Here is a 20,774-nt window from a genome sequence, read left to right as displayed (position 1 = left end):
GGTATTAAACAAAGAGCATTCAAAGAGTTATAAAACCGTATTCTGACGACTTCCATAGACCGTTGTTAATTTTTTAAAACATGTTATGTGCTAAAAGTGTCCCATTTTCCCCCACTTTACTAAATATATTTTATTAAACAATTGGTCGGACTTGATTTTTGTCTGTTACGTATTTTCGTAGCACCAGATCCTTACTGTATTTCTTTACATAAGGATCGTTCAACTCTATGAGCACCAGATCAGGGTCAGATTCGCGAAAATTATTACAGCGGTTCCACTGTATTGTTCGATACGTATCCATTCGTGGTTTTATTATGTGTACGCTGTATTGTTGCCCCTCAAACGGTGAACAAAACGGCGCTAGTAGTTTTATCCGCCAGCTGAATTGAGCTCTCTTTTGTTATACTGTAGCTAGGTAATAGGATCCAAAACAGAGCGAAGTTAAAAATGGTTTAGCGGTCTTTGAACATGCCAGAGAAAATACTAACTACAGGTAAAAATGCAAACCAATTGTATATATTAGTTTTAAGTGTTAATATATTTTTTAACTGTAAGCGTGTTTTAACAACTGTTGTTTTGTCGCTATATCCTGTCTTATCGTTTTAAATATTTCTGAATCTTTGCTACCGTAATCGAAGAGACAAATAAAGTTATTATAGTACGGTGGGGGAGGATGGGACACCTTTTCGTTCATTTTTTTAATCTCATTTGGAAGTAAACAAAGAACATTTAAAAAATTACAAAACCGTATCCCCACGACCCCCATAGACCGTTGTTTATTGTTTAAACACGATCAGGATATTTGGATTTAAGTGCTAAAGGTGTCCCATACTCCCCCAGCACCCTACTATAATATATAAATATCACAGTTTAAATAATATTAACTTTATTATTTTCACAGATCCGCCGGAAATCGACGAAAATGATTTTGTAAGTACATTAGTAACACCTATTAGAAGACTGTTGTAATTTTGTAATTGTATTTCTGAGGGATATATATAAAAAAATCGGACGTCGTTAGAATTTAAATCGCATATTTTGTGATCGTGTTTTCCTGGTCAAGGGTCATATGAGAATACGGTTGGATGATTTTGTAAACATTCTTTGTTTATTGACCGGCGCCATAGGTAATGGGTTCAAGGCTCGACGCTGCTACCACTGTGGGCGTATGTTCCTTGGGCAAGACACTTAACGGCAATTGCTCCAACCCAGTGGTCACTAATGGGTTGTCCAAATTATCAGCCAAACACATAAAAAAAAAAATCACCCACAAAGTAACATACATGGTCACTGGCTGGCATGAAGTGTTAAACCCGTGTGATAACGACTGTCGATCGCGGTGGTATACCATACATATATAGTGGTGTTGGGGAAGATGGGACACATTTAGCACATAATATCCAAACATCCTGACCATTTTTTAAACAAATAATAACGGTCTATTAGAGTCGTGAGGATACGGTTTCATATTTTTTGAATGTTTTTTGTTTACTACCATGAAATTAGTATGAAAGAAATTAGTATGAAAATAAGAAATTAGTATGAAAAGGTGTCCCATCTTGCCCCATCCTACTATATACACCCCCTATTAATTCAAAAAGGGGGCATAGAAAATGTCCATATACCCCACCCTACTATATGTTTTTTTATGTGTTTGATAATAACTTGAGTTCATTGCACGGTAGGACGAGTTCCTCGCCACAGACGATCTTTTCGTTGATTATTTCAACACTTTCCTTGAATTACCGGTAAGTGAGCGTGAAGTTATTCAACGATAATGAATCAGATGATGAAGTAGCTTGTTGTGCTCGTGGTTCGAGTAAAACACAGACAAACAGACAAACATAGATTAAGCTACCACTGGATAACGTTGAATTAATGCTGAAAAATCACGTTTTTGTCCCCAATTTTATTTATGAAAATTTTTGAACTTTTTACATTACTGAAGATGGTTTTAGTTATTAATTGTATCATAAATAGACTGTTATATTTGTATTGAAACTGACCAGAACAACCGTGTAATAACAACTGTCGTTGCCCCACTGGAATAAATAAGTCACATACGTGGTAATTTGTAAGCGAGCACAAGGTGTATGAAACAGAACACCCGTATTATAACGACTGTCGTGTCATAAGTTACACACGTGGTAATTTGTAAGCGGACACGAGGTGTATAAAACAAAAAACTACGCAAGTTACATTCATTTAAATTCCACAGAGTTTCCCGGAGCCATTAAGGTTTAATACTGACACTGGAGGATTCGAAGTTTTAACTCCGGAGAAATTTAAACTCGCTGACAAAATCAAGTCATATGCAAGGTCCCAAACACCTATCAGTCAAGTGTATAAGGTACAGTCTATTTTTTATACCGTCTATTTTTTTATTGTGTTAATGTTCACTTCTATAGTGTTAATATTTATACAGTAGTGTGGGGGAAGATGGGACACCTTTTAACTCGATTTTCTCGTCCCATGTATAGTAGTAAACAAAGAACATTCAAATAGTTATGAAACTAAATCCTCACGACCCCGACAGACCGTTGTTAATTGTTTAAAACACGATCAGGATATTTTGATATTATGTGCTAAAGGTGTCCCATCTTCCCCCACCCTACTATACATTTTAACCATAATTTTTAACGTACATGTAACGTATACCTAAGAACTCTATTTTTGCAAATGTCTTGTTTACAAATTATTATTATTCATTTTTATTTTTTTAGTGTCAATGTTTTTAATTTTTGATGTCAATATAAAAGACAAAATTGTTACTTGCGTTTAAATACTTGTTTTCCAGTACAAGATTTTCCTATTAACTTAAATCCCAATAAAACAGAATGCGATCCCCCACCCACCAATCCGCCTCCCTCATTATGAAAGAGAGAAAGCGGAAGAAAATAATGAGGAGGAAGAGGAGATAAAAACGAGTTTTAGTGTCAAGGTTTGTGATTTTTATTTGGCGCTAAAAATTTTTATTACAAAAGTTATTATCAGTTGGGGTAAAATGGGTTGCCGTTAGTATACAAATTCCGAATTCTTTCCCATCCTGTTTTTAACAATTAACAACAACTTTTTAAAGTCGTAAGGATACGGATATACTTCTGTAAATATTGTTTGTTTGCTATCAAATGGGACGAGAAAAGCGAATGAAAACATAGACTGTCTTACCCCACCCTACTATATACACTCGCAGTTATGAAGAAAAACTCATATTGCAATAGCTGAATTTCTCACAAATGGCAGCCAAATCAACTACAAAGTTACTTACGTAACTTGTAAGCGGACAAGAAGTGTATGAAACAGAACACAACTGTCGTTGCCCGGCTGAAGATAAACAGGTTACATATGTGTTAACTTGTAAGCTGGCACGGGATGTATGAAACGGAACACCCGTGTTATAACGAGTGTTGTTACCCCGCCATGCGAGGATAAATAAGTTACTTTCTTTCACATTCAAAATATACTCAAAATTTTAATATTTTTTCCCCAGTGTCTTGACAAAGAACAAGGCATGCAATGGATTAAAAGATTCCGACTTCCAACTTTTCTACGTAGTGATCTCTACATGGAATATAGGTATGATATATGTTATATGAAGGTATAATATATATGCTGTATGTTTATTATATACTTGTATTTTGAGTCTTATGAGGGTAAAATGTCAATCATATACCCTTTTTGCATGGTCACTTTTATGCGCGTAAGTACTGGCATATTTACTCGCAAACGCTTATGACGTTGCGTGTTAACTTTGTTTTTGCGAATAAATATGCGAGTACTTACGCGCATAAAAGTGACCATGCAAAAAGGGTAATAGAGTTGTTATTCAACGTAATGGACAGAACGTAACTCCTAACCCATATAATTCCTAACCACTAACCCCTATCTAACTACCAACCTCTAAAACATTCCACCAGACTAATAAATAACGTATTCTTCACTAGTGAGACTTTGTGGCACACTTAAACCTGATTAACAGCAAACTAAATACAGTGTAATAAACCCTGATCTAAAGTCATATATATGTATATTCTGAATTCAGACTTGCGAAATTACTCTCACAAATCGAGACACGCAGATGTGGAATTAAACTGACTGTGGACCAAACTTACAGACCATGGCACAAAGAAAAGAAGGTACAACTAACTGTGGTTTGTTTCAAACGAAGGATATTGTTTACTTTTATTAATGGCTTGGTGGTAATGGTAACCCGAAAAGTAAAAATTGCATAGCATGACTTACGTTTAGGCAAAAACACCTTGAAGGGTTCCGGGTTCGATGCGTAATGCTGCTACAAAGTAGTATATGTCCCTGTTCAAGATACATAATTGTTACTGTTTTAGTTATATAACCGTATCCTCACGGCTTTAAAAGAGGGGTGGTTAATTGCCAGAAAACGATTATAAAAAAATGGGATTTAGGGGCTAACAGTTTCCCATCTTACCCCACAGTAATATTTATACATTTTATTTCAGGTGACCCCTCCCACCACCCCTGTGGACGAGAAAGGGCAAATGATGGAACGATTAAGCGTCACAATGGGCTATTCTACTCCGTCACAAACGCAACAATGGTTTACAATGGCAAAGCAAGTATGTGGTTGGGTGTTGTCAAAGCATTATATAGTAGAATTAGGGAGATGGAAAATATTTTCATTTTATTTCTCGTCTCATTTGGTAGTAAACAAAGAACATTTAAAGAATTATAAAACTAAATCCTCACGACTTCCTTAGACCGTTGTTAATTGTTTAAAATACGATCAGGATATTTGGATATTATGTGCTGATAGCAGGTGTTTCGTAATCAAGAAAAACCAGGTTCAAATACCACTGCTGGAGTAACACCCTTAACGGCCATTGCTCCAACCCAAATAATGGTTTTCCTAAAATGTCAATAACGAAGTAATTTTCCATCTTACCCCACCTTGCTATATTTTTCAACATAAATAATTACACCTCTACAGGTAGAAACAGTATCTGTTTCGGGAACTCCCCGTTCTGTGACGTCAGCCCCTGTTCCAACCCCTCGACGCAAGAGTTCGTCTCGTCCAATCAGCTCCATGGATTCTCGTCGCGATATCGCCGACGACGCCGAGGAATATTTCAAGAAAGAGAATAATGAGGTTTGTGACGTCACAGTGACGTCATTTTATAGATTTATGTCTAGTTTCGTGGGGTAAATGGGACAAGTTCTCGTTATCTTTTCTTTTTCTATTTGGTTGCGAACTAAACATTCACAGAAGGATATAACCATAAAGTCTCGCGACTTTAAACGATTTTTTTGGAGTTGTGGGCTTGCTTTAAAACATATGAATATAGTAGGGTGGGGTAAGATGGGACACCTTTAGCATATAATATCCAAATATCCTGATCGCGTTTTAAGCAATTAACAACGGTCTATGGGAATTGTGAGGATACGGTTTTATAATTCATTGAAACTTCTTTATTTACTACCAAATAGAACGAGAAAATAAAACGAAAAGGTGTCCCATCTTCCCCATCTTACTATATATAACTGTAGCCTCACGACTCTAAATGAGCGTTGTTAATTGTTTAAAACACGATCAGAAAATATAGAATTTAGGTGCTAACGGTATCCCATCTTACCCCACAATATTATACTCGTATTTTAAATGAAAGTTATCCTTAGGTACAAAGCTCAAACACAGAACCCAAGTTTTCTTCCCGTTTGACCTCAAACGCTGCGTTTTCTGGATCGTCCGTCGTGTTCTCTCCAAGTGTGCCGAGTAATTACCCATCCATGCCGATGCGGCTGCGTGCGTGATGCCATTGCCGCTAAAGAGGGTGCCGCAAGGTTCGTAACCTAACTGGTTTATTCATGGCGTAATCTCTGATGCGGCGCTGTGGCAAAATGGTTACCGCCCATTCATGTAGGCCAAAGGTAATGGGTTCAAGGCTCGTCGCTGCTACCATGTGAGCTTTGGCCAACACTTAATAACAATCTCTTCAACCTAGTGGTCGCTAACGGGTTGTCTAAATTATCAGTCATACATAAAGAATGAATGAACCCAGCTTGCTTTATCTTCGCTTGGAAAACCAAAGTTGTTATAACACGGGTGTTTTGTGTCATACACCCCATGCCAGCCGTTTTAAAAATATGCCAAAATAATATAAAAAAAGATGCGAAAAAATAATTTAAAAATCTTTAATTTTTACCGTTACAATAGTCGGTCACGTGGTAAAGATTGAACCCGAACTTTCCGATGACGAAAGCGACCAGGGTGTTGGGAGTGAGAGCGACGAGAGCAAAGAAGAAACAAACTCGGAGAAATCCGTGGAGCAAGAGCAGAAAAGTAAATTTTTTTTTTTTTTAATTTATTATATTTTGCAGCATTAAGGATTAAATTAAATATTATTTTTTTTATTCTTTTTGGCGGTTTTAAAAATAATTTTTTGGTGATTAAAATATTTTTTTTGGCGATTTTTTTTTTACCTTTTACCTGTGCTGTTGCATATTACCCACTTCACATACAATTTCATTTTATAACGCAAATACGCGCATTGATTACAAATCCCATGCTGTCCCCACAACTAAAGAGAAATCACTTTTATATTTCTCCGAAATATTAAAAAAACTAATAGAGGTCTAGTTAGGGGAATCCCCAAGCTGTTGGGTTTTTCCCTTGGTAGAATATATTCAGACAGCCTTGAGCTATGTATGCATTTTTAAATTTTGCCAATGGTTGGTTGTTACGATTAGTGGTTAGCAGATAAGCTGGGGGAGGATTCTTCACTAGCACAACATTTTATATTTTTTTCTTATCAAGGAAAAATGAGTTTCATTCCTTTATTCAACCAACAACCAAAAATATTTTACCCAAATTACTTTCTAGGGAGTTATAACTTTGATGTGACGGGCGTCACCTCATATTCATCAGTTTTTGTCTCACTTGCGATAAAAGAAGCGTTTCTTTCAATGAGCCCTAACCTCAGTTCCACAAAACTTGACAACATTGTCAACCTAGATCCAATAATCAAATCTTCGTCACAAGATGGGGGAATTCCACTGAGTCAGCTGACCCACAATGTAGGTTTATATATTTGGGAAAAAGTTTATATTTTACCTCAAAAAATTACCTACGAAGTTACATACATGGTAACTTAGGGAGCACTAGATGTATGAAATAGAACATCTGTGATATAACGACCAGCATTGCCCCGCCATGCGAGGATAATTAAGTTCCATACGTGGTAACTCAAAAGCAGACACAAGATGTATTGAACAGAACATCTGTGTCATATAGACTATCAAATGGCGTTACCCCACCACAAGGATAAACAAGAAACATTAAATATTCAAACCTTAACATAAGCATAACAGATGTTAGCTGAAGCTGTGATGGAAGCTGATGAAAAAGCTGAATTTCCTGAAGACAAGTTTTCTAACCGGTATGTATGATATAAATAAGACTAAATAAGGGTTAAGAACCAGATACTAGGATCCATGACACGTGCCTTGCTGTAGGACCTCACCCACTTAGAATAGAATGTTTACACGCAGGAGTTGTATTCCCATGTACAGTCGTTTAAATTTGGCAACTAGTATAGTCGGCCGATGAGAATATCACTACTGAAGTCCTTAACCACTAGCCCTGTGCTTGTCCATTAGTAATTATCTATTATTGTGCTACAAAGACAAGTACAACATAGTTTTACTGTTGAATGCCTTCTCTTCGATCTTTAAATAACATGCTTTTTGCTATGAAAACTGTTTTGTAACAGCTTAAAATTCTGTTTTCTCAGATCCCATAGTGCCAGGTCTTTGTCAGGCTTACTGGAACATCCAGCCAAGAAATCGATTTCATTTTTGGAAAAGGTAAAAACATAAATCTTTATTTATTATTGAATCTTCGAATGCCGTTACAAAGATCAGATTAATTAAAACAACAAAGAGAAGGAAATTAGCAGCAAACATTGGTTAGGCTCTTGTCGATTGCTTGGGGTTTAGGCTAAATTTGGCTCATTAAGCCAAAATATCTTTCCCAAATAGACTGAATGAGTATTTTTAGTGAATCCTAAATTTTAATAAAGTTATTTTAATAAAAAAAGATAAAAAAAATTATGTTAAATAATAAGAGATAAAAAATATTATGTTAAATCTTAATTGTAATTAACCCCTCCCCCCCACAGTACAAATTGATATCAACATTTGACGAAGAAACAGACTCTGTGTTTTCGGACGAAACTGACGAATCAGAATTCACCACCTCATCTCGGAGATTTGATTTTACTGGTGGGAGGTTCCGTTTTCCGTTTTCTGTTTTTTCCATTTTTTATTCTTTTTTATTTAATTTATGCAAATGTTTTAATATATTTTCACTTTTTTCCTTTTTTTTCTTTAACTTTATTTTAGGTCTAAAGATAAATAATTTAGGAAAAAAACACATTTAAAACAAATTATGTTTTGCTAAAGCTCCAGTGTAATTTAAATTATCAGAAAGGTTATTTATTATTGTATTTTAAGTTTACTCATGTATAAAGAAATTCAACAACTTCTGTTTTTTTCCTTTACTTTTGTTGTGTTTTGTTTCACTTTTTCTTGTTTTTACCTTTATCTGCTCTGTTTTTTTATGCTTCTTTGTTCCACTAGACTCCAAAGGTTTCAACAAATTCAAAACTTTCCTTCAAAACACGATTGGAGAGAAATTATTATTATTATGGTTGGATATCGATAAAAGTCGGTTTGCTGTTCACCAAGATAAAACTACAACGTAAGTTTTATCTATAGTTTGGTTAATTGAGAATAGTTTATTTTTAAGTTTTATTTTTGGGTATTTGGAAATAAGTTAACAGCAGCACAATATTTGTTTAAATAAATAAAAGAATAAATAAATGTAACTTATTTATCCTCGCATGTCAAGCAATAACAGTCGTTATAACATGCGTGTTCTGTTTCATACACCTCGTGCCCGCTTATGATTTTTTTTCCAATTTACTACAACACCCATATATATACCTTATATTGAATTTCCAGGTATCTGCAAAAACTTCGAAAAACTTATTTAAAAATTGGAAGTACTAAAAGACTCCCGAAAGAATGTTTGTCTCGTTATAAGCTCGAGCACGCCACCTTGTGGAGAATAGATCACTTGCATGACGTGCAACGGAATATCGCGGAATCACTTCTGCTGTATTGGTAAGGGAAATAATAATGATAACTTTTGTATGTATGTACGAATACAGTGGCTGATTCAGATTATCAGTTAAAAAAATGCTAACATTAACACCCCATGTTTTGTTACACAAATCATATTTTGGTGGTATTCACTGCTGACTGGCTTTTTTCGTTACCATGGTGACCATTTTAAAAAAAAAGATTCAGTTTTAATTATTTATTTTGGCTAGTAAGGTAAAGGACAAACTTATAAAATGGTAGCAAATTTTAAGCTAAAGTTAAATTATGTTTAATTGCTGATCCTTTATCACCATAGAGACCATTTTGAATTAAAAAAAAAATTGTTCATAATGTATATGAACTTTGAGCAGCTCATCTGGTATAAAACGAAGTGTATATCCGACGTTTTATCTGCCATCCAGTAAGGCTTTATCAAGAGATGTGTTAACATCCATTTTCTTCACAGGGCACCAAGGTATTTAGTTCGACAAACACCCAAAATACCTTCGAATATTTTCGGGGTTGACAACCCTGAAGAGCAGGGGAAGAAGTCACATGACCCACGCCCTCTGTCATCACAATCTTACCCATCTCCGAAGACCATGACAATCGCTCCTTTAAGACCCAAGTCATGTTTTCCGAGACTCAAGGTATCAATTCCTTAAATCATATTTTAGCGACATGTGTATTATCAATTAAAAATCTATATTTCTTTTCAGAATGGTCACTATAATAAACGAAATAGTCAGCAATTAAAATTATATATAGTTTAACATTAGTTTAAATTTCCTACCATTGTTAAAATGTGTCTGTGTATTAATCAAAAACTAAATTGATTTTAGAATGGTCACCATGGTAACGAAAAAAGCCGAGTCAGCAGTGAGTACCACCAATACTTCCACCGTGATGTCACCATGACTCAGCATGACCCGTCACCCCCCCTCACAACGCCGAGCCCCATCCCTAGCTATCTAGCGCCAAAAGTGGCAGCTCTGACGGAAAGGGGGAGGAAAGGATTTCAACTTCCTGTGAGAAGACCTGCTTCAGCTGGTAAAGGAGATTTTATTAAAACTAAATGAAGTTAAAGAAATCTGAAAATGAAAATTTTTTATTATACTTCTACAGCAGCTAGTTTCAAATTGTATTATATGGATTATAAAGTGTCTTGCCGAAGGACACATATGCTCACAGTGTTTAGCACGTTGCCTCTAACCCACATGTTACAGGTTCTAAAAGAGATTTAAATATGCATGAACAAATCTTATTTTACTGGTAATATATAAAAACAAATCTTGAATACAACAAAATAATTTATATTTTTTTAAATTCTATATCATTCAATTTGACACAAAATTTTTATTAAACGTGTTTTTCTTTGTAGGCCCACTTACCCGACAAACTAGAGCAAGATTTGAAAAGAAAAATTCTGCGGCCCCCAAATTAAACAAGTCAGTTAGTTTTAAAATATTTTTTTCGTTTTTTTTTTATGGAATTTCATTGTATGTTTTTGCATTTTTTAGATATATTTGTAGAAGTAAAATAAAGTTCTGTACTTTTTTTATATTTTTTAACAATTTTTTCTGTTACAGCGTTGAGAAAATCCGAGTCAAGTCAAGCGTGATGATCCGGTCTCCTCCTTCCTCTGTGACATCACAAGTAACTGTGAAAGGGAGTCCGGCAATGGAAAGCATGTTACAGGTGAAAAATTTAATTAAATATTATAATTTCTTTGTTAATATTTTTACCCCTCCTTTGTAAGGAAAGAATTTTGTAATATAGTAGGGTGGGGGAAGATGGGACACCTTTTTATTCTATTTTCTCGTCCCATTTGGTAGTAAACAAAGAACATTCAAAGAATCATAAAACTGTATCCTCACGACTCCCATAGACAGTTTAATTGTTAACGCGATAAGAATGTTTGGGTATTATGTGCTAAAGGTGTCCCACCCCAAGCTACTAGATATGTTTATCACTTTTGTAATAAAATATATAATTGTTACAACCTTATTGGTAAAATCTTTGTAATGGAAGAATCAGGTTAAAAAAAATACGTTTTTCTTTATAATTGAACAATTGAAAATCCTCACCTGTTTGGTTGCAGCAATCAATCAACAACTTTTCGTTTAATTTTTCTTTCCTGTCCTATTTGGCATGACTGATTGTTTAATACCATATTCTTCACTATTTGGTCATTGAAGTAACAACTGTCTAACGTGATTCTCCTTTCCAGGCACTTTACCATGACACAAGAGCTGGTTGGTTCTTCACTCAATTCTGTGAACAATCGGGAAATAAGGTTCGTTTGTAAACTTACAAAGTATTGCTGCAGAAATTGCAAATATAATATGCCAGGAAACAACAGTATATATTACATATATACCATATTTTGGGTTCATCAGCTACGTTTTTTTTGCTGACGCCTTTTCCCACACCTTTTATCTATAGCGTGTTTTTACGACACACAAATAAACAACCCCAATTCAATCCTGAATAATATGTTTCCCCAGATGTGGAACAACGCCGTTCACTTCTGGTTCGACCTTCAAGATTTTCATCATTTATTTTATGGAGAAATATTTGATCATTTTACTGTGGAAAGAAAAGCCCAGGTTTGATCGTTTTAACCAATAATTGCTTTTTTAAGTTAAAATGAAAAAGTTTTTAAAAATTTTAAGGTGCTTAAAAATATAGCCATATAGTATGTTCTTGATCAAGACATTTAACGGCAATTGCTTCAACCCAGTGGTCACTAATGGGTTGTCCAAATTGTTAGCCATACAGAAAAACAATCACACACAAAGTTGCATACGTGGTAACAATAGTGGTACACTAGGAATATTAAAAAGAACACTCGTGTTATAACAACTCTTGTTTTCCCGCCATCCGAGGATAAATAGGTTACATATATTCTCATAACTTTGAAATTATTTCCTCCCCAGTTAATATTCTCCACCTACATCGTCAGTGGCGCCAGAGAGAACATCGGCGTTTCCGTGGCGACTCGAAGACAAATCCAACTAAAACTGAGTCCTGCATTTGATGAATTATTCGACTCAGCGGAGGAACAAGTCCTCAAGATGTTGATTGTTCCGTGGAACCAGATGTTGGGGACGGATCAAGCCAGTTATAGCAAGGTGGGAAGTTTGAGAGTTTTTGCTTGTAATCACCTAAAATCATTAAAAATTATCTAACAAAATGAATGCAAAATATAACTAATATGAATGTAACTTGCTTTACCTTCGAGTAGCCTAAGAACAACAGTCATTATAACACGGGTGTTCTGTTCCATACACCTCGTGCCTGCTTATGAGTTAACCAAAGGAAACTTTGTGGGTGATGTTTTTTGTATGGTTGACAATTTAGACAATCCTTTAGTGACCACTGGGTTAAAGAAATTACCATTAAGTGTCTTGATCAATACACCCGCAACAGTAGTAGTTTAATATACTAACATTTAAACCAATTTATCATATTGGGATTAAAGTTGAAATATTTTTGAACAGATTGAACTGATCAAACAAGAACGAAATTTAAATGTCGCGCCTCGGTATTTGACTTACCTGCAAAAGAAAGGAATTAAGCAGGTCAGTTTGGGTTACGCGATTTTCAGCATCCAAAAAGCAATTGCAATACTAATATGCATGAACAGTATATATTAAAGCAGAACTGGGAAAGGACTATTCTATTGTTCCATTCCTTAAAACACAGCATTTTTTAAAATTTGTTTTGCTTTATTGATATGAATTAATGGAACTTATTTTTTAACTTCGATAACGAAGATCAGAAAAGTTTACAAGCGAATAGACGAATAGTAATGGCAGTTGTTAAAACACGCTTATTGATAAAACAAAAAAGGAAATACCCTTTTGCTAAAGGCGTTTCCGCTTCACCCTACAGGCAATACGTTGTTAAAAGTAAACACATGTAATTAAACAATATTACAGATAAGCAGAAGTTTTTTATTGCAGAAAAAGCAACCAGTTAAAACTGAGCAGGAATCCATGGAAAAATATGAGGAAGATCTATGGATGAAAGTTCCGGAAGATGTTAAAAATTACACGTTTGATGAACTTATCAGGAACCGCATAGAACTGGAGTTTTTCCGGAAATTTTTAGAAGAAAATTATGCCAAGTAAGATTAAAGGCAATATTTTTTGTGCTAAACTCTCATAAGTGGTAGGAGCCATACACACTTGCCCAGTAAGATAAACCAACCAAGGCACTTTGCATCAACCCAGTGGTCACACATGGGTTGTCTAAATTGTAAGCCATGCAGAAAAAATATCACACACAAAGTTACATAGATGGTAACTCATAAGCTGGCATGAGGTGTATGAAACAAAACAGTCATGCTTTAATTACTGTTAATGACACATACACCCACAACGATAGCAGCGACAAGCGTTAAACCCATTACCTCTGGGTTAGGATGCCATGCTAACCACTTTGTCTATGTACCAGTGTTAGAAAATTACAAAAGATATTTTGCTCAAGGACTGATCTCCTTTGTTGGTTGGACATTGAATCGTTCAAGCGAATCCCCCATCCAGCCAATGAGAAGCGAGATGAGAAAGCAAAAGAAATTCGAACAAAATATTTACACAAAAAATACTTTTTTGGTCCAAACAGTCCAGCAACTAAAGATGAACAAAATAAGGTAAAATAAAGTTGTTTTATTCAATCTTAACTTAGAGAAAGGCTTGTTTCGACATTTTATGATCATTTCCAAAATTACAGAACTGTTGGGTAGGACAAGATACTGTTAGCACATCAATTCCATATAGATTGTTTCCTAGTCGTGTTTGGAACAATTTTCAATGCTCTCTTAAAATCCCTGGTTATGTTTATATATTCTGTGAATGTTGTTTTGTTTGCTTTTAAAGGGTATGGGAAAATAGAATAAAAACATTATATCTTATCCTACCCTACTTTATGTTATATTATAATAATCAATTTAACGCAATACAACAAATATTTTAAAATGATGTTATTTTGAATGCATGAAATTTATTTTGTCTTTTTGGTCACAAAAATAAAAATTGGGAAAGTTTACAAAAGCTGTGTTACCTTTCAATTTATCATATCTTTATATTAAACATTAAGTTATTCATTTAACGCAAAACACAAAATATTTTATGCTTAGATCATCCTGGCTGGATCATTTAACAGTATTTTACAGTTGTGAGGGTACCAAAATACGGAATCTTTTTTTATTTAGGCCGTCTTAGCTGGAGGAGGTTGGGGAAAGACACTAAAAGAGCGGCCACCCAATGAATTGATCACGGAAGCGCAGAAGTACGTGAGGCAGAGGATTGAAAAGAGGTGGCTCCCGTTGTTCCTGGCAACAGAGGAATTCCAGGATCGCCAGCGACCGAAATCTCAGATGTCGGATGTAGCAGATGACGTGATCTTGCAGAAGAAGAAGAAGAGAGGGGAACCTTGGAGGGTAGGGATTATTCATCTAATATTTTATTATGACTTTTTAACCCCTTTTTTAACTTTAATAGGTTTATATTAATATAGTTTTTTTTTAACTTTTTGGTTGTTTTTTTTTTATTAACATAAAAACAACATAATTTTCACATGAAGTTACATCTGTTATTTTCATGAAGTATTGGGTAATTTCTAGGCCTAAATGGGTCTAAAGGCTCCTTACCACATAGGAGGATAGGATAACATTTGTTATTTTGTGTAGCCTTTTTTATTAATGAAGTACAGCATTGTACTGTATTTTATAAAAGTAAAGTTTAGGTTAGTTCTCAGAGTTACCTCACTGCTACATAAAAATCTTATTTTTTAGTTACTTGACAATAGATGGCAATCATCATCGAGAGATTTAATGGAATTCCGCCGTGGATTGACAAATAGGATTACAACCTCCCAGTTTAGGAAATATGTTTCGTTGAAAGGAGAATTTCTCGAAAACGATGTCTTGTTCTGGGTAGAGGTTCAAAAATACAAGGTAACATAACAAAAATGTTTTTTTCCCAAATGTTTGCTATAAATGACTATTTCCCAAAATATTGGATAAAAGTAAATAAATGTAACTTTTTATTTCTCCTCATGTAGAGGGGCAACGACAGTCGCTATAACATGGGTGTTCTGTTTTATACACCTTGTGCCTGCTTACGAGTTATGTAACTTTGTTGGTGATTATTCTTTTTTACATGGGTGTTCTGTTCTTTTTTTGTATAAAAAATGTTTTTCCAGGATTTTTGCCACATTCATAATGATCCTGTCTCAACGGAAATTAAAGTGACTTCTATCATCAACTGCTTCATCAGTTCACACATACCACCAAGCTTGCAAATTGACATATCTGCTGAGATGGCGGAAAAAATCATTGAAAAACGAAAAGAAATGGGGCCCTATGTATTTAGGGAAGCTCAGGTGAAAAAAACAGAATATTTAACTAATTTAAATTTGTATCTGTATTGTTGAACGTAACTTATTTTATCCACGCTTGGCAGGACAATGACAGTCGTTATAACACGAGTGTTCTGTTTTACACACCTCGTGCCCGTTTACCAGTTACCATGTATGCAATAATCAGCTACAAAGTTACATACATGGTAACGTGTAAGTGGGCTTGAGTTGTATGAAACACCACTACACAAGGATAAAATAAGTTTTATTCAACAACACACACAAAAAATTGATTCATTTTAAATATTTATTTTTCAGTTGACGGTTTTCCGTGTTCTCTTTACTCACTGGAGCGGATTCTGCGAGTTCCGAAAGAATCTGAGTGATGAGAAGATCACTTCCACTCTGGAGAGACAGAGGAGAAAGAGAATGGAGAGAATAAAGAAACAAATAAAAGAGCAGGAGGAGGAAGCTTTGTTGAGAGTGGGAAAAAGTTTTTGATTTAGAGTCATGTTTTTATGATATTTTTTTATTTGAGAATTTTCTGCTTTTTTATTTTATTTTTGTGTTTTAGTATGTACACATAAATTCAAGTTGTACTGGTTTAAAATTTAGAGACATGGTTTTTATTTTTTTTAGGGGATTATTGAAAAATACTGTATTTTGGTATTCACTGTGTTTTTGCCCAAACAAAAAGCCCACAAAGGTAAAAGTGGCAAGCCTTGAACCCATAACCCCTGGGCTAGAAACATGTGTGTTAACCATTTACCGACTATATTAAACGGGATACGATACAGTAACTTTAGAAATTCATTTATCTTTCCTTCTTTCTTTCCTTTTTTTATATTTCCTTTTTTTATATACTTATAAAATGTTTTTTTTATATTTACTAATAAAATTATATTTACAAAACAAGGAAGAGGCAAAAGCTGCGAAGGAAGCCGACACACTCGATTTACCCGACATTCTGTCCACACGAGGGAGCGAGATAGCAGAGAGCGTAATGTCCGAGAGTCGCCATAACAACCTTGCTTGGTCTTATGGAAAACATGTTGAGGGCTTGGAGAGACAGCGGCAACTTTTGATCATGGAGAATGAAGTCAAAGGACAAATACCACCAGAAGCTCTGCCAGCAAGGGATATTGGTGAGTGTAGAGTTAAACAGGAATGTTTCTCTATCTTAATATGCTCTTATGTCTATAAACCTGGGATGGATTTTCTTTATCTGAATATATATTTGTTAATACATGGATAGGCCTTTTGGGCAGAACAAATAAAAAACAATTGCTCCAACTCAGTGGTCACTAATAAAAATACACTCACAAGTTACATACGTGATAACTTGTAAAAGGGCACGAGGTGTATAAACATGACACCCGTTACCCTTTCACGCAAGGATAAAGCAGATTACACTCACCATTCATAACTTTGTTTTGCAGATGTTTCAAGTGAACCAACTGAGTTAGATACGGAGTCTGATGAGGGGAACGAGGGAAGCGTCGACACTTCTGCAAGTAAAGGGAAGAAAAAGAGAAAGGACAAGGTTCAATGTATTGTTCATATATATATATATATGAATGAATAAAAATTATTTCGTTTATGGTCATGATTTTGAAGATCGGTAATGTTTACAAAAGCAAAAAGACTGGTAGAACAGTAGTTGTAAAAAAACATGCTTTTAATAAAACAGAAAAAGAAATAATGTTTCGGGTAAAAGGTGTGACCGTTACACTCACTTTTATTCCTGAGTGTTTTGAAGAAGTGGTATGCCAGCTTAATTCTTGTGTTAGCAAGTTACATAGTTAGTAAGTGATATGTAAACAAGGTGTATGACCACATTAAACACAATATATTTTTTTTATTTTTTATCTGGCATTATACGTTTGACACTTCGAAAAAAATTGTAAATTTTTTTTTTGCTACTTAAAAAGCAAAAGTTTAATATTCCATTGCTGATATCAAACTATATTTTAAATTTCTCCCAGGTTTTGATTAGTACAATTAAAGAGCCAAATGCAGCTGGGGATAAATCACAGGAAATTTCCCAAGGCAAGGAACAAGAAAATGTTTCAAAAAAGCAAAAAATAACAAAAAAAAGGGGCACGGAAGAGACTGTTAAACCTCTAGTTTTGATCGATTAAGTATTATTCTATAGTTCTTTAGATTTTTACAGCTAGTGCTGACTTTGAAATTATGTTTAGATTCACTGTATTGACACTCAGAATGGAATGTAATTCTGTTGCTTAAGTTTTTCGTTATGTATTGCTTACATTAGTAATACTTAACACATTGGTTAGTTCGATTCTGTTACTTAAGGCTAAGTAATGCTTATTTTTTTGTTTAAAAGGGGGAGATTAAAGTACGTCGCTTATAATTATAGGCGCCCACTTGAATATATTTAAGGAAAGGCAACAATAATTAAAGATCGGCATGTTTTCTACTTAATGTTAAGTTACAGATCTACAACCTACCTAAGTGTTTCTGTTAAGTAATGTAAGTATTACATAAAAACTCCCCCAAAAATCACTCAGAGAGTAACATACATGGTAACCTATAAGCGGGCACAAGGTGTATGAAACAGAACCTTTTCTATAAAGACTTTCGTTCCCCCGCCATGCGAGGATAAATAAGTTATATATGTAGCAACTTGTAAGCGGGCACGAAGTGTATGAAACAGAACACCCGTGTTATAATGACTGTCTTTTTTCTGGCTACGTGAACATAAAGCAAACTACATTCATTTATTCATTACTTGTGTAAGCATTACTTTACAGAAAACTTAAGTAATAGAAATGCTACCACCCCTTACCACTATTATGTTTAGTACTTGCACATGTAGTTCACTGTGACCATAAAGTGCCAAGGCAATCTGCCAAGTTTTAATTGATGCTGTATTGTAGAAATATATATTATTTATTGATTTTTATTTGTTGGTTCAGAAATATTTGATCTTTTAGAGTCATAATAAGAAGATCAGACTAGAAAATACTCCGATTTCGCCCACAGTTAGTTTATTACCTTACAAGGGCACATTCGTTACATTCATTCATTCATTCATTCATTCATTCATTCATTCATTCATTCATTCATTCATTCATTCATTCAAGGGCACCAGTGAAGAATCCTCCGGTACGTTACAGATTAGGCTGGTGGAAAGTGTTAGAAGTTGCTGGTAGTTAGGGGTCAGTGGTTGGTGGTTACTTTTAGTAGGTAGCAGATAACATAGAGGGACGATTCTTCACTGGCCCGAAAATTTGAATGTCATTTTACACATGTTTAACAAAAAAGTTTTTTTTTTAAACTGTGTCTGAAAAATTTCACAGAGTGGTCTAAAAAAGAGTTTTTAGATTGATCTAAAAATGATTGAAAAATTAGACTGGTCTTAAATTAGTGGTCAAAAAAACAAAGCATTAATAAAATTGTGGTTGCAGAGTAGTCTGAATTGAGTTACGACCGAAGGGCCGCCTTGCTAATTGAACTGTAATCGCTGACTGGAAGATTTTCAACCGGGGACAACCGCATAGCGTCGCTTTCGGTCTTACGCAAGCGATTATCCCGTTGTTTTCTGGTACCTTCCAACGTATTTATTACGTCTCCCATCACGGAAGATTTAACGTCATTGTCTCAGACCTTCCCAGGGTCAAGCGGTCCCAATTGCCGCTTAGCCCATAAGCAAGCTTGCCACCACGAGTCAATGTATGACGGAAGTTCCAAATATGTAAGGGGTGTTTAAATAGATCTTTTGTTTGTGGGGTTTTTGCCATTAGTTATCTAGGCCTGTAGGTTTCATTTTGTCCTCGTACATTTTTAAGATCTCGTAGTCTTGGGTGCTATATTTATAGTGCAGTAAAATTAATCCACATTTTAAATAGTTTAAGTACCATAGTTAAAGCGGACACGATATAATGCGCCTTAAACAATCTTTCCAGGCGGCATAAGCCTAAAATAATATGTAATATAAGAGGCGTTATATGAGTAGGTTATTCGTTATGGAAATTTCTGGATCGTAAATTTGAATAAAGTTTTTTTAATGCGGTTTTATTTTTAGTAAAGTTATAGTAGGGCGGGGAAAGATGGGACACCTTAAGCACATAATATCCAAATATCCTGATCGTATTTTAAACAATTAACAACAGTCTACGGAAGTCGTGAGGATACGGTTTTATAATTCTGTGAATATCTTTGTTTACAACTAAATGGGACGAGAAAATAGAATGAAAAGTGTCCCATCTTCCTCCACCCCACTATATAGGGAAAATGGGACACCTTTTCAATGTATTTTCTCTTCCAATTTGATAGTAAACAAACATTTAACGATTTTTTATAAAACTTTATCCTCACGGCTCCCATAGACCGTTGTTAATTGTTTAAAACACGATCAGAATATTTGGTTATTATGTGCTTAAGGTGTACCATCTTCCCCCACCCTACTATATATTGAGTTCGACGGTGATAAATGCAAGAGAGAAATATACTTTAGTTTTGTTTTGAACATTAAATATACAAAATTGGCATGAACTCTGGCCGTGAATTGTGTATAAACTACGGTCTCAAATATTTAACACTTTATTTAATTGTAACCAATGTGCCAAAAAGCGAAGCTGGACAATGTAACAATAAAATGTAGAAATAGTGTCCAATTATCCTATCAGGCTTCCTGTAAAAGCACCTGTTAGCCAGAGGAAATTATTCTTGGCAGCAAACACACTGCTGCGAAAGGGTTACTTTCCTAACGGCATCTGCCCAATGCTACAGAGTAGACACGTCCCTTAGCTTCGTAGTAAACGATTCTCGACAGCTGTTGTTCGTGATCGGCCGACCGCGACCTGTCACGTGACCCCATTGAGGTTCGAGCCGCGCGCATTTCAATTTGCTTTGAGTGGCTAAGTGGTAATACTCATTTCGTATGTAAGTTTTAGGTATTAAAACGATTAGACGAGGTACTATACCTCTTCACTTTGAATTTGCCGCATTTTGTAATGAGTTTAGTAAAGCCTGCGTTTTGAATTGATATGTTTTGAATGTTTTTGATACGAAATAAGTATATTGTTTTTATAAACATATTTTTCAGGCGCCATGTGTTTTTTTATAGTGAGTAGGTTGTTCTATAATGTTGAAAGCAGAATATTGTTTGGTCAAGTTAAGTGAATTTTGTTTATTCTGTATTAGAAACTGTGGCACTAGTGAAGAATCCCTTGGTACGTTACAGATTGGGCTGGTGGAAAGTGTTAGAGGTTGGTGGTTACGGGGGCAGGGGCTAGCAGTTAGGGGTT

General features: G+C 35.0%; 1 protein-coding gene across 1 annotated transcript; it reads left to right on the top strand.

The window, feature by feature from the left end:
• Positions 1–258: 258 nt before the first annotated feature.
• LOC100176615 (regulator of G-protein signaling 22-like) lies at positions 259–18,427 on the top strand. The gene is given in 35 exon segments (XM_018815685.2): positions 259–493; positions 902–930; positions 1,686–1,748; positions 2,219–2,350; positions 2,837–2,941; positions 3,491–3,576; positions 4,043–4,136; positions 4,476–4,592; positions 4,964–5,122; positions 5,650–5,787; positions 5,790–5,814; positions 6,188–6,313; positions 6,854–7,047; positions 7,342–7,409; positions 7,764–7,836; positions 8,151–8,253; positions 8,611–8,731; positions 8,995–9,156; positions 9,602–9,785; positions 9,978–10,185; positions 10,517–10,583; positions 10,725–10,833; positions 11,366–11,431; positions 11,643–11,744; positions 12,075–12,269; positions 12,639–12,719; positions 13,104–13,267; positions 13,630–13,792; positions 14,354–14,581; positions 14,936–15,097; positions 15,346–15,525; positions 15,820–15,984; positions 16,418–16,646; positions 16,941–17,044; positions 17,487–18,427. Coding segments are annotated over 35 exon segments (4,383 nt in total). The 5' UTR covers positions 259–468; the 3' UTR covers positions 17,643–18,427.
• Positions 18,428–20,774: the final 2,347 nt, after the last annotated feature.

The sequence above is a fragment of the Ciona intestinalis genome, chromosome 1, assembly GCF_000224145.3.
Source record: "Ciona intestinalis chromosome 1, KH, whole genome shotgun sequence".
In the NCBI taxonomy this organism is placed as follows: domain Eukaryota; kingdom Metazoa; phylum Chordata; class Ascidiacea; order Phlebobranchia; family Cionidae; genus Ciona; species Ciona intestinalis.
The sequence above is the reverse complement of the archived record's forward strand: the minus strand, read 5'-3'. Positions and strand labels throughout refer to the sequence as shown.